A 12,910-nucleotide genomic window follows, 5' to 3' on the forward strand; every position below is an offset into this window, starting at 1 on the left:
TGTGTCTGCATCCTGGTAGCTAGGATGGTACATGCTAGGAGGCCTTGCTAAGGTCAGTTTTCCCGATATACAGAGTGATGCTATGCTAGTGACCGGTTAGGTCGGTAACCCGGTTAGGGTAATGATATGCTATGTAATCTGCTTGCTCGGTTTGTTGACTATGACTGTTATATGAATGTATGTTTTGTGCACATGGTTGTTTGGACTAGAGATGGGTTGAGGCGGGTCCTGCTTTGTGCTGTAGGCCAAGATACCCAGGGCGGACCGGTTGTTCCGAAGGCCCAGCGAGCGGTCCGGATAGGCTGTAGGCCCCACGAGGGCGGACCAGACATGCCGAGGCTCGGAGAGTGGACCAGGCCGACTGAAGGCCCGATGCGGGCGGACCAGTCACACTGTAGACTCGGAGAGTGGACCAGGTGGGTTGAAGGCCCGATGCGGGCGGACCAACCCCACTGTAGACTCGAAGGACATGACTAGACCTGGAGGATGGATCCGTTGGACTGAAGGCCCGATACGGCGGACCAGTCACACGGTGGACCCGATATGCATGGCTGTTCTATGTTCTGTTATGTTATGTATGTTTTATATGTTTTGGACCGGAAGGTCGTAGCCTGGAAGGGCGTATACGTGGTTGGTATTTTGGGGGTATCTCACTAAGCTTTCGGGCTTACAGTTGTGGTTTAATGTTTTTCAGGTTCTTCAGGAGACTGTGGCAAGGCGAAGGCGCGATCGTACCGCTCCTCATGATTTTGTAGCAATGTGATTCTGGGAATACTTAATGACTTGTATTGAAAACCTTTTTGTAAACACTTTAATGAAAATCAGGTTGTTTTGAAAAATTTAAATTGGTTGTATTTTTCGGATGTTACAATACGGTTTGTAACTCATTTTCTAGAACATGAAGAATGTCCTTATACTATAGGGAAAAGTGGTTATGACGGTTGCCTCCAGATTTAGCGTAAAAAATGATGGTTATTAGATAGAAGTAACGCTTGCATCATCAAGATGTCATCAAGTGAGATTTAATGGGAAAATGCATGGCTGGTGTTATACTTGATGTAATAATTCATTTAGGTTTCAGGACGTTGCATCTTGAAACCCCGTTCACTGACCGGTCAGCTGGATATTATTGTAATGAAATGCTTAGGTTGAATATTAACAATAAAGTTGTAGATTTTATATACATGGTTTGTTCTATTATTGATGATTCTTGTTCCATGTGGTTTGGGTGATCTGCACATCTGGTATCTAATTCTTTTTTTTTTCAACTCGGAAGGTTCCTAAGATGTATTTTTGTTTCATCATTGGTACTCCCAAATCTAAAAGACAATATTTTCGATTCTTAATTCTTTTTTAATTTCATAGTTATTTATATCTTTTTTATTTATTAAAACCAAATTTCTATTGTAGCTAATTTAAAATTTTCTTAGCCCATAAAACCCCTAGCAACCACAACACACACACAGGCACCCATCGTTACAACCGGAGATGGAAGCATACCTCAAATTTCTACCACAACCTTCTACAACCATCACAAATAATTATTTATTTCTAGTGATTTTCGACAGTGTAATCGGTGGATTGGTAGTTGTCATCAACGACCAATAGATCCATGGGTGGCTCAACCGGTTTGGAGGCTCTAAGCGAATTAAAATTTTGGGGCCATTTGTCGTTGCTATACTTAATGTTATAAATTAAACCATCATCATTTTCCAAATCCAACTTGACACAATGAATATTTTAATTTTTTTTAACCCTAATAGATAGTCTGATCGCAAAAAAAGAAAGAAAAATCAATCAAGACAATTCTACAATCTACATCAAAGTTCAAAAAATAGTTTTCTTCATTCTTTTGTGCAGAAAATACTACCATCAAACAAATTTCTATTTTCTACATCAAACAAAACTTCATCAAGTAACAAAATTTATGGATTATCATAGATAATAGATTATTGACTATCACAAATTCACAATCATAGATAATCAGCAATGGAGAATGGACTAATTGAGTTATCAGTTGATATTGTCATATGTATACATATTTTTAGGCAATATTTGAATACGTTTTGATTTATATTTTGGTTATTTGCATAGATAAATAGTACTTACAAGATTAAAGTTGTAATTTGCAGCAAAAAAAAAAGGATGCTTGAAAAACAATGACTAAAAGTGACAAGAGATTGAAATTTGAAGGCTTAGAGAATCAAAGAAAAAAAGAAAACCACGTAAACAACTGAAGTCATGTCATGGACTTCTCTTACACGATATGACATGGAAAATTCTGGAAGATGAGTACACGGAAAGTCGAAATCCTTGCCCGATAAGGATTCATCCCAAGCCACGACGTGGAGTTTAAATTCTCGAAAAATATATAAATCCTTGGTGCTTACGTGTTTAAGAGGTTGGCTGGAGATTAGAAGTTCCAGAAGACGAATTTCAGAGAGAATTAAGCGAGAAATCAACGAGAATTGTCATAATTAATAGTCAAACCATTGAGAGAGTTCAAACTAATAGAAATGTTTTTAATATTTTATTGAATTGTGTTTGAGAATTTAAGATTGTCTAAACTTGTAAAATTAGATAAAAAAATCATTTTTCTTTTGTTAGAAATTTTAGATTAATTTAATAGTAAGTAGATTAAATAATTATTTTTTTTCTCTGTGTTCGATACCCGACTTTTGTTCTATACTATTTGTGAATGGTACATTGTTGTGGGTCAAATAGCTAGTACGAGAGTAGGTAAAATTAGGTGTAGCTATTTGCACGTATCATCAGTTATGGTGAAACTGAGAAGCAGAGGAAGAACCGAAGAAGAACAATAAAACATATCTTTTCAGAATTCAATCTCTCAAGTTTTAGGATTCAGGACAAGAATCACCAAATCAGTTGAGCTAATCTGACACTTGACATCCTTTTCAAAAAGAAAAATCAATTAACTTATCAAAAATCGCTAGGAAGAAGATTAGAAGAAGAATAAAGAATCAGAGAAGTAATGGTATCTACGGTTCTGAGTAAAATCAAGAATGAAATCATTAATCGGTTAATCAGATTCAAAGGATAGAGAAAGAAAAAGAAGTAAAGAATTGTTGTTGAGTTGCAGTTTCTACCGAATGGTTTCTGCTGATGTGCGTGAATGAAGAATCCGAATAAACAATCCTCTAATTTAATTTTGCGTTAAGGGGGCCCTAAGCAAGGGATTATTTTTTCTAACTTTAAGGTCGGCCCTGCATAGATCAGTTCTCTTTCTTGAAAGCACTCTTCCTACGAAAACAATCGAAGGTTTCCAGTTGTGATCTAGTGGTTTATAATATTTTCCAGTGATTTCGACTATGTAGTCAATGGATCACCAATATCGACAACGATCCAGTGTCAATTCTCTTTTTTAGAAAGCTCTCTTCCCATATACAACCATTTCATCGTAGCAACAATAGGCAAAAAATAACGCATTTGACAAGTTCCTTTTGCCATAAAGTTTTTAATGACTTATTTATAGATCTACGATACAAATTTTATGAAAGAGCACTAATTTCGTATCAAATGTACAATGTCGTTTCTTCTTCATACCGCAGATGACCGATTTGTAGATATATGATTGCTTTTTTCTCTAACATGGATCAAATTTTGTAATCGATGAATGTGTGATTTGTTGGAGACATTACACAAATGAAATAACTTGATCGGTCCTGTAAATATACAAAATCAATGGTGGCCATGTTTGGAGAAGATATTGTTGTCAGTGATATCTTGTCGGAGTAGATGCCGACAACAGCTTGTCGAAGAAGATTAATATAGCTAGAGCTTTCTAAGCGAGGGAAAGAAAAATAGGAAGGGAAAACGTCTTTTTGGGCCATTTATTGTGTGTGTGTTTATATATATATGTGATCAATTGTGAATGGCTAAAAGGTTACGAATGCGCGAATTTAGATATATTCATTTCTGAATAATAGTCAGAAATAAAAGTGTATTCATTTCTGATTTATAGGTATTCATATTGTAAATGGATATATCTAAAATTCATTATATATTTACAATATAAACGAATACACTTCTATTTTCGACTTATATTCAGAAATGAATATATCTAAATTCGTGTATTCGCAACCTTTTATATATATATATATATATATATATATATATATATATATATATATATATATATATATATATATATATATATAAAGAGGTCTATTTATATACAAAAATGAAGCTTAAAAAATTATCAGAGTTAAAAAGATGAAATCAAAGACCAAATGTGAAAACTACCCTAAACCACAAAGGTCATTCATGTAATTTACTCAAAGTTATGTGATAATACATATTTAATATGGATAGTGATTTGTACACAACACTTTTTAGTCTTAAACAATAATTTATGTTTTAGATAGAGGTGACAATCGTGTTGTGCCGTGTCGGGTCGGGTTCGTGTCATGTCGAAACACTAAATAGGTTTAAAGTGTTTGACCCTAAGCCAACCCATTTAATTTACGTGTCGTATCGTGTGAACCCGCTTATTTTCATGTCGAGTTCGTTTTGGATTTCGTGTTAGAGATATACCTTGAAATATATCGTGTCATGTGAAATTGAAAGATTAAGCATATTGAAAAAGTAGGAGTTGAGTAGGCGGAAATGGAAAAGTAATAGTTTGGAGACGGAATAAATGAAATCATAGCAAATTCAAATGAAAAAAATGAAAGAGTATGAGTTGGAGAGGTGGAAGACAAGATCATGAGGATTAAAGAGTTATTAAAAAGACTATATAGTTTGGAAAAAAATGGAAAAACTGAAAATGAAGTTTTGATCTAGATGATTAAATCTTTTCAACATTACAAAATAACTCAATCCAAATAACTTATTTTACTTATTGTTTTAGTTTTGTATCTTGCTATTTTGTTTACAGAATTCAAAATACTTGCATATAAATAAACGAGTCATTTTCGAATCATATTCGAGTTGAAATTCTCAACCCTAACCTTACCCGTTTAGTTTTAGTGTCGTACTGTCTCAACCCATTTATTTAAACGAGTTGAAATATCTTACCCAAACCCGTTTATTTCGTATCATATCAATTTTTGTCACCTCTATTTTAGATGATTGTACTGTATAACTATATAAAACACAACTTATGTACTATTAAAAATAGCTGAGTAAGGATGATCACCCATTTAGTATAAAGTTACAACCTTATTAACATATTTACCTAATTTAACCACTAGGCTCCGCCATAGATCATGCACTTATGCACCTTTTTTCTATTTTTCTATACTAAAGACATATTTTTTTAGCAAATACGTAAAGACATTACATAAACACGAATAAAATTACATGAACACATCTACACAAAGTATTTGCATAATTTTATAAGAATTTACATAATTCATATTTATGTATCTTTATAATATTTAGTATAAAAATACATCTTTAATATTTTTACACGTTTTATTTACATATATAAACCGAGGGAAAAAAAAATACATATCTAGTATAAAAATGCATACTTCAAACCTTGGTTTGAAAAGTATGAAGCGCCCATAAGCCAAGGTGTGATGCGTTGCGTGCTCACACCTGACACGTCCAGTATTATCAAAGTACTTGTAATTTGATTCCACATAACATATTTTACCTTGTAAGCACTTATCTATGAAAATACTTTTACTTATAACCAAAGTATTTCCAAAAAACCATTTTATAAAAAAAGGTTGTTAAGCAAAAAACCATTAACAATGATGCAAACTATAATTATTGGGACGTGCTACAAACAAACCAAGGAAATTTCAACTTCTTTTTCCTTAATTCTTCTTTGTTCTTCAATTTTCTTTTAACTCTAATTTTGAGTTTCTCATCAAACAATAATAAGCAATAAAAATACAAACAAACAAAAATTCATAAGGTTGGGCAATCATTTAATCAATTCTCTAATCAAAACAGCAAAAACCAACATTCTAGCAAAATCATAATAAAAATCAGAAACCAATCATGTATCACGCTGACAACAAATAACAACAAAGTAACATCAATTGTGCATTTGATAGATACTAGGATTGACATTATAGCCATTTGAAAAGAAGAGGAAGAAAAAAAACAAAAACTCAAACATGTTGAGAAGCAATTGCAAATATGAAAACAAAACAAAACAAAACAAAAAAACCAAAAACAAAAAAACAAAAAAACAAAAACAAAAACAAGGGCTTTAAGCTTTTAGTTTTTTACAATTAAAAATACAAACTCAGATTAAAGGAAATTAACTTCGTCCCGAATAAGCGTATAAAGTTTTTTATTTTAAACAAAAAGCCCACAATTTAAAACCCACTTCAAGGGCTTTAAGGAGGTTTTAGCTTTTAACTTGTATTTATATTTGGGCACTGCCTCATCAGTATTCCTAGTCAGCAAATATGCCATGTAAGCATTTGAATAAACATATGAATTGAAAGAAATGTCCCAAAAATAAAAGCCAATAAATAAAACCAAAACATGCCACAGTAAAAAGCTAATAGCTAAATGCAATTAAAGATAAAATGTCAGATTTGACACAAAATCTGCAAATCCAGTTTTGTGACATATAAATGCTTCCACAAATTCAAGCATGTTTTAGAAAAGTCAACCACAGCAGTTGTTACACTTTAAATTGCCTTTGTTGGGGATTAATGGCGGGGATTGAAGAGGATTGTGGATGGATTCAGAAGTACAGAGAACTTCGGAAGACAAAAGTTATGTAAAATCCAAACTACCATTGTAGAATAACTAGTCAAAACTCGACCTAAATAGAATACCCTCCATAAATCCCAAACAAATGCAATTGAAAATGTAATTCCACCCTTTCCCTTCAAGACTATTACTGGATGTTAAAGAAAACTTTCAATCAATCACAGTCAAACAGGCATAACCACGAAGATATCACAAAACGTGCTATGAATGTGTTATGGATTTCAGAAACTAATACAGTACTAGTAATCACAGAAGAGCTATTTACGAACAAGGAGCATCAAACCAAATGGAATTTGCTTACATGGAAAGTGCACTTCCAGCACCGCCGTGAACCACCCAGAACACGTCTCCAGCATCATCGGATTTTCCTGTATCAAGCGCAACAGCACCAAAAATGGCCCTAAAAGCACCACAGACAACTGAGGAAGTCGAAGAATTGGTATTCGAAGAGACCCTAACCACATTCTGCAACCCTAACCGCATTCCGTCAACAGCACACGACGTTTCCACTTTCGATATCTCCGAAACTCGATTATTCAGATCCTTCGACGATATGTCCACATCTTTAGTCAACAATCTGAGGGAAGCAGTTGTCTCGATGATGCTCTCACCTAGAATGCTTAAAGCTTTGTTGTTCTCTTCAGAGTAAGATGAGTGAGTCATCGCACGGCGCAGAAGCCCGATGTTCTGAAAATCATAACTGCAGAAAAACAGTTACTCACTGAAAGCAACAGATAATAGAAAAAACTCGAAGAACGCTACTACTTTGTGCTCTTCTTCTGATAACTTACTTCAGATGCTTCTGAAGAGTTTCAAGTGCAACGGAGAAGGATGACGACCTTAACGATTGCGATCGAGCTGAAACCTGGTAACGTACAATTTTTGAGAAGTTAGGGTTTTACTTTCGAGTTGAAGAGACGAAGTGAAAATTAACAGTGTAGTTTGTGAGAAAAAAAAAATAATAAATCGTACGGGTGTACAGGGTACCGGCATTGGAGAGCAGAAGACGGCGGCGATGAAGATCACGGGGAGCACTGGGAGGAGATGCATTTTGCCGATGAAATTTGGAGGTGTCGAATTTCAGCGGCGATCAAAAGCTAAATTTCTACAAAGGAGTGATTCAGGTGATAAGAAATAATATGAAAAAGAATAATAATAATAAGAAAAATTTGCAAATTTGGTCTATTGGTTTAAAAAAATTGACACTTTAGTCAAAAAGTTTTGGAGTCGCTGGTTTTAAAAAGTTTTCTTCAATACCTCTTCCCTCGTCAACCTCCATCTCCAAAATCGCTCATTGCTAACCCTAATCCATTAGGTGAACATTTTAGGCTTGAAAGTGTGCTTTCGGTGATCTTGAAGGAAGAAGAAAGAAGTTGAATCAACTTGGAAGCTCAAGGCATCTTGGATGCGGAAGTATCTTGCCCTCAAGCATCATTTGGAGGTATAAAGTTCGGATCTTGATGCATATTTGCTTTGGATCTTGCTAGTTCTTAGGTTTTTATGCTTTTAGTCCTATAATCTTAGTGTTCATGAGTATGGATTACTCTAACCTATAAGGGTTGTTCTTCCAGACGTTTTTAGGTGCTTAGAACCATAAAAAATATGATCTTGATCCCTTTCATTTCTTCATGCATGAGATATGAGGTTTTAGGTTGTGTATTAAGTTAGGGTTTAGTTGTGTGGACCTTTTAATAACCGATAATGAAGAACTGTACTACAATCAAGGAAATGATGTGTAACGTCCCAAGGCTAAAACCCAAAAATTCCATTTTTAATTTAATAAAACATTAATCCAAAACATCGTCATATAATAAAGAGAGACCAAAGTATATCACTACATCACAAAATATAAGAGTGAATGACAAAATGCATAACAGAGTGGTGTGTGATCTACAATCATCCCATACTCTTCCATTTTGAACCAGAAGTATCTGTCGGGCCCCGCCCGGTATACAAATATGTCAATCAATGGGCCCCGCCTATCATCGGGCCCCGCCCGGTATACAAATATGTCAATCAATGGGCCCCACGCCAATGAGTGTAACGGGCCCCACCCTAACTCACATAACTGGCCCCAAGGTTTTGAAAACTGGACCGGACATCGAACCGTTTATCTTACTGGGTCGATGGTTCAACTGGTTCGACCGGTCCTAAAAACCGGAGAAAACCGTATTTTGCATTACGTATTTGTAATATATTCTAGATAATGTAGTCTAATTAATTAAATATATGTAATCTGTGTGCAGTGTAAAAATAAATAATGTAAATATGTATGGATATTGTAAAAAAGGCACTAGTAAAGGAATATGGAAAAACTATACTAGTACTTATAACAAAACAAGTTAATCAAAACCCAAAAAAAGAATATTCATCTGTTATAATTATATAAGATATGGATGGTTTTTTTCATTTGTATTTTGATCCCATACCGGTAGGATTGAAGAAAATAGGAAGACTTGTAGCCAAATAAAATGGTTGGGGTTTAGTAACTTTATCCCATATCAATGGCACATTAAGAAATATAAAGTTTGATGTCCCTTATAAAGAGGGATCCATGCGCTTCTTCTTTAAAGTAAAGAGTAAAGATTTTCAATAAACCGGATATATATGTGGTTGAACCAGGCCGGTTTAACCCCGGTTTACAAAAAACCGGCGGTTTTTTACGGTTTGATTTACTAGCGGTTTTTGGAGTCTAAAAAACCGGTAACTAATCCGGTTCCCGGCTAGTCCGGTCCGGTTTTCAAAACAGTGACTGGCCCTGCCCAGTACCTACCGAGTATAACTGGCCTCGCCCAACATAAAAACATGCAAGTATAACAAGTAATAGTATACATAATAACCTTTGGGCCCCGCCCACTAAGCATACAGACACATATACATGCAAGAGTGACGCATACATCTAGCACACTAACATAATAAACCTTGGATCGACATTGGTTCCTTCGACCCGCTAAACATGATGACGAAGACTCACCTCAGACTGCTGAATCTCACAGATAAATCTTTGGCTACTGGTCCGACAATCCCCACGCTATCAGCATAAAATAACATCAAATTAATAGTTGGATCCCAACTCACACTAAGAGTCTAAACTAAGGTAAGAGACCATTTTACCCTTTACCTAACTTGGTCCAAGGCCAAAGCCCAAACCAACTACTCAAAGGTCCGATTCCAAAAATGGTCACCTAAAGCCCAAAATATGGCCCAATCTTCCAAACTGGACCCAAACCCCTTCGTGGGCCTTCAACCAAAAGGATCCATCATAATGACATCAGCCCATAGTAGAAATCTGATGGCATAACAAGGCCCTAATCTCCTAATGTCTAAATATAGGCCAAACCTGAGAAACCCAAAATTCGAAGCCTACCTGCTGAATACGAGAAGCGTACTCAACTTGTACGCTTAACATACTGCTTATGGGGCTAGTACGTCCAATGTATCAAGTTGGTACGCTAACGTACTCCCCTGTTGACCACCCCACTTCATTGAGCATTTAATTCATTGAGGCTTCAATCCAAACTCTTATATCTGATTTCTTAGGGTGACTTATCATGTAAAGTTGGAAAAGTTTACATACATGCATGTCTTAATGGGGCTCAATAGCTCAAAAGGACTTAACCAAGGTCTTAACACATGCATGGTCCAAGATTCATTATAAAGCTTGCATTTTTATGAATAAGGGGACCAAAAGAAGCCTAGATATAACACCATAACTTCTAGAGTGAGTCAAGGAGCTCATCAACCACTCCAAGGACTCAAAAAGCATAAAATAACAACATTACTAGATCTAGCATCATGGATCATCAAGATGTGATGTTTTTACCTCAAAAATCTTGCAAATGATCAGCTAACCCTAGATCTTCAAGCTCAAGACACTTATCCAGATGGTCCTCTTATTCGTCTCATTCACAAATCACCAACAAACACTCTTTAAGGCTCAAAACTCACAAACACACACTAGGGTTTTGATTTATGGACAAATGATGGTGGAGGCTGGCTAAACATGACCAAATGAGGCTATCTTCAGGATTAAATAGGGTGCAAACCCTAAAAATTAGGGTTTCACTCATGCCCGCGTACACCATGCGTACTCCACGTATGCCCCGCGTACTCCAACTTTCCTAAAGTTGGTAATTTTGCCCCCTAAGGACCAATTCTGCAAAACATTAACACAACAAGGGTCTAAACTGTAAACTACTTTGAATTGGGTGTTACATGATGTAAACAATGATCCAATTGAACCGATTGAATCGGATCATGAGTTTGAAAACATAGCGGAAGTATAAGATAATGAATAACCAATTCCAGTCAACAATATTGTTCAACAAGGAGTTGCAAACCAAAGGCCCTCAAGACCAAGAGTACCTCTAAAACGATTTCAAGATTATGAGCTTGATCTCGATAATCCGAAAAACTTCTCATAACAATCAATTTCAAGCCTATATTGGTTGAAGAGGCGAAGAAAGAACTGGAGTGGGTTAAAACCATGAATGCGAAAATCAATTCGATATACAAGAGTAATACTTGGACTCTTATGAACAAGCTTATGGGGGTGAAGCCAATCGGACTCAAATAGGTGTTAAAATTGAAGTAAAATGCAGACAGAACCATTAATAAATACAACGCAAGGTTGGTTGCTAAAGGTTATGTGCAGCAACCCAATGTCGATTTTCAAGAAGTAATTGCTCTGGTAGCTCGAATTGAAACCATCCGGTTTCTTATAGCCTTGGTTGCTACTAATGGGTGGGAGCTTCACCAATTAGATGTTAAAACGACATTCTTGTATGGAAAATTGAAGGAAACTATTTACGTATCGCAACCGAAAGTCTATATAAAGAAAGGCAACTAGCATAAAGTGTGTCGCCTTACAAAAACACTATATGGTTTAAGACAAACACCTCGAGCATGGAACACGAAGCTTGGCGGGATTTTGAAGAGTATGAAATTTCAAAAGTGCATGAAAGAACTATCGATGTACCAGAAAAATGAAGGAGCTAACTTGTTGGTTTAGCAATTTATGTTGAGGATTTATTTGTCACAGGTACAAATCTGAACATGATCAAACGGTTCAAATTAGAGATGTCCAAGAACTTTGACATGTCGGATCTCGGAAGAATAACTTACTACCTTGGAATTGAAGTTAAACAAGAAGAATTAGGGATTACTATAAACCAAGAAGCGTATGCTTAACGCATTCTAAAAGAAGCCGGTTCCACATTCCAATGGAACCGAGAAATAAATTGTTGAAGGCCGAAGATGAACTCGAAATGGACCCGACATAATATCTCAAGGTGTTAGGATGCCTTAGATATCTCTTGCAAACAAGACTTGATATAGCATATGTAGTTGGTTTTGTTAGCCGATACATGCAAAATCCAAGAGAATCACATGGTGGTGCAATCAAACACATCCTAAGGTATAGGGGTGACAATATGTTAGGTTGGGTCATAAACGGGCTGACCTTTTTGGATAAACAAGTTGAAAATGTCTACCCAACCCAACCTATTTATATAAACAGGTTGAAAATTTCAACCCAACCCAACATATGTAGTTAATGGGTTGCAATCGGGTTGACCTGATTAATGTCTTCCCAACCCAACCTGTTTAATAAATGGGTTGACCATGGGTTGACCCATTTATATTTCCAAAAAAAAAAAAACTTAAACATCAGTAAATCATTAAATCCATCAAACAAAATCACATAAAACTTAAAGGTTCAAAAGAAATTCAAAACAACACAACCATAACTCCATAACATAAACTTAAATCAAATGTTTAATTTCTAATTCTAAGCAACTTGACTCTCACTTTCACCAACTCGACTTCCACTTTCGGTATGATTTTCCTGTTCATCATCCATCTTCTCCATCATGATAGCATCACAAAGCTCCTCAAGTCGGGATTCCATTTTTGCTATACAATATATAAACTTAATGTTAATAATTAACTATAAAGAACATATAGTTGTAAATGATAACAATTAAAATGTATAAATAAGAAGTGAGAAGTGAAATCTAACCTTCTCCAGATACCCAATTTCTTAGGAAAATAATAGCCTCAGCTATAAAAGGAGCCAAAGAACTTCTATAAGCATCAAGTACCCTGCCACCTGTGCTGAATGCAGATTCTGATGCCACAATTGAGATAGGAATAAATAAGATGTCCCTAGCCATTCGAGCAATAGTTGGATATCGAATCCCATGAGTTC

General features: G+C 35.5%; 1 protein-coding gene across 2 annotated transcripts; it reads right to left on the bottom strand.

Moving 5' to 3' along the window:
- Window positions 1-6,833: 6,833 nt before the first annotated feature.
- Window positions 6,834-7,829, bottom strand: NFD2 (Ribonuclease III family protein). Of its 2 annotated transcripts, none has more exons than XM_078976929.1 (3): window positions 7,690-7,829; window positions 7,494-7,567; window positions 6,834-7,402 (listed from the first exon to the last, which is right to left on the bottom strand). In XM_078976929.1, the coding sequence occupies exons 1-3, from the start codon at window positions 7,750-7,752 to the stop codon at window positions 7,000-7,002; spliced, it is 540 nt and encodes a 179-aa protein (XP_078833055.1). In that variant the 5' UTR covers window positions 7,753-7,829; the 3' UTR covers window positions 6,834-6,999. The 2 variants fall into 2 exon arrangements, with proteins under 2 accessions (XP_078833055.1, XP_078833054.1); XM_078976928.1 differs by having other exon boundaries at window positions 7,675-7,829.
- Between the last annotated feature and the right edge of the window lie 5,081 nt (window positions 7,830-12,910).

The sequence above is a fragment of the Lactuca saligna genome, chromosome 1 (genome assembly GCF_052625555.1).
Source record: "Lactuca saligna cultivar CGN05327 chromosome 1, ASM5262555v1, whole genome shotgun sequence".
Classification (NCBI taxonomy): domain Eukaryota; kingdom Viridiplantae; phylum Streptophyta; class Magnoliopsida; order Asterales; family Asteraceae; genus Lactuca; species Lactuca saligna.

What these genes read in the sequence shown, in the direction of transcription:
- NFD2 (XM_078976928.1), bottom strand. Translation starts at nt 7,752, where the DNA reads ATGCATCTCCTCCCAGTGCTCCCCGTGATCTTCATCGCCGCCGTCTTC. An exon ending in TGCCGGTACCCTGTACACCC is followed by an intron (nt 7,568 to 7,674) that starts GTACGATTTATT and finishes GTACGTTACCAG; the next exon opens with GTTTCAGCTCGATCGCAATC. An exon ending in ACTCTTCAGAAGCATCTGAA is followed by an intron (nt 7,403 to 7,493) that starts GTAAGTTATCAG and finishes GTTTTTCTGCAG; the next exon opens with TTATGATTTTCAGAACATCG.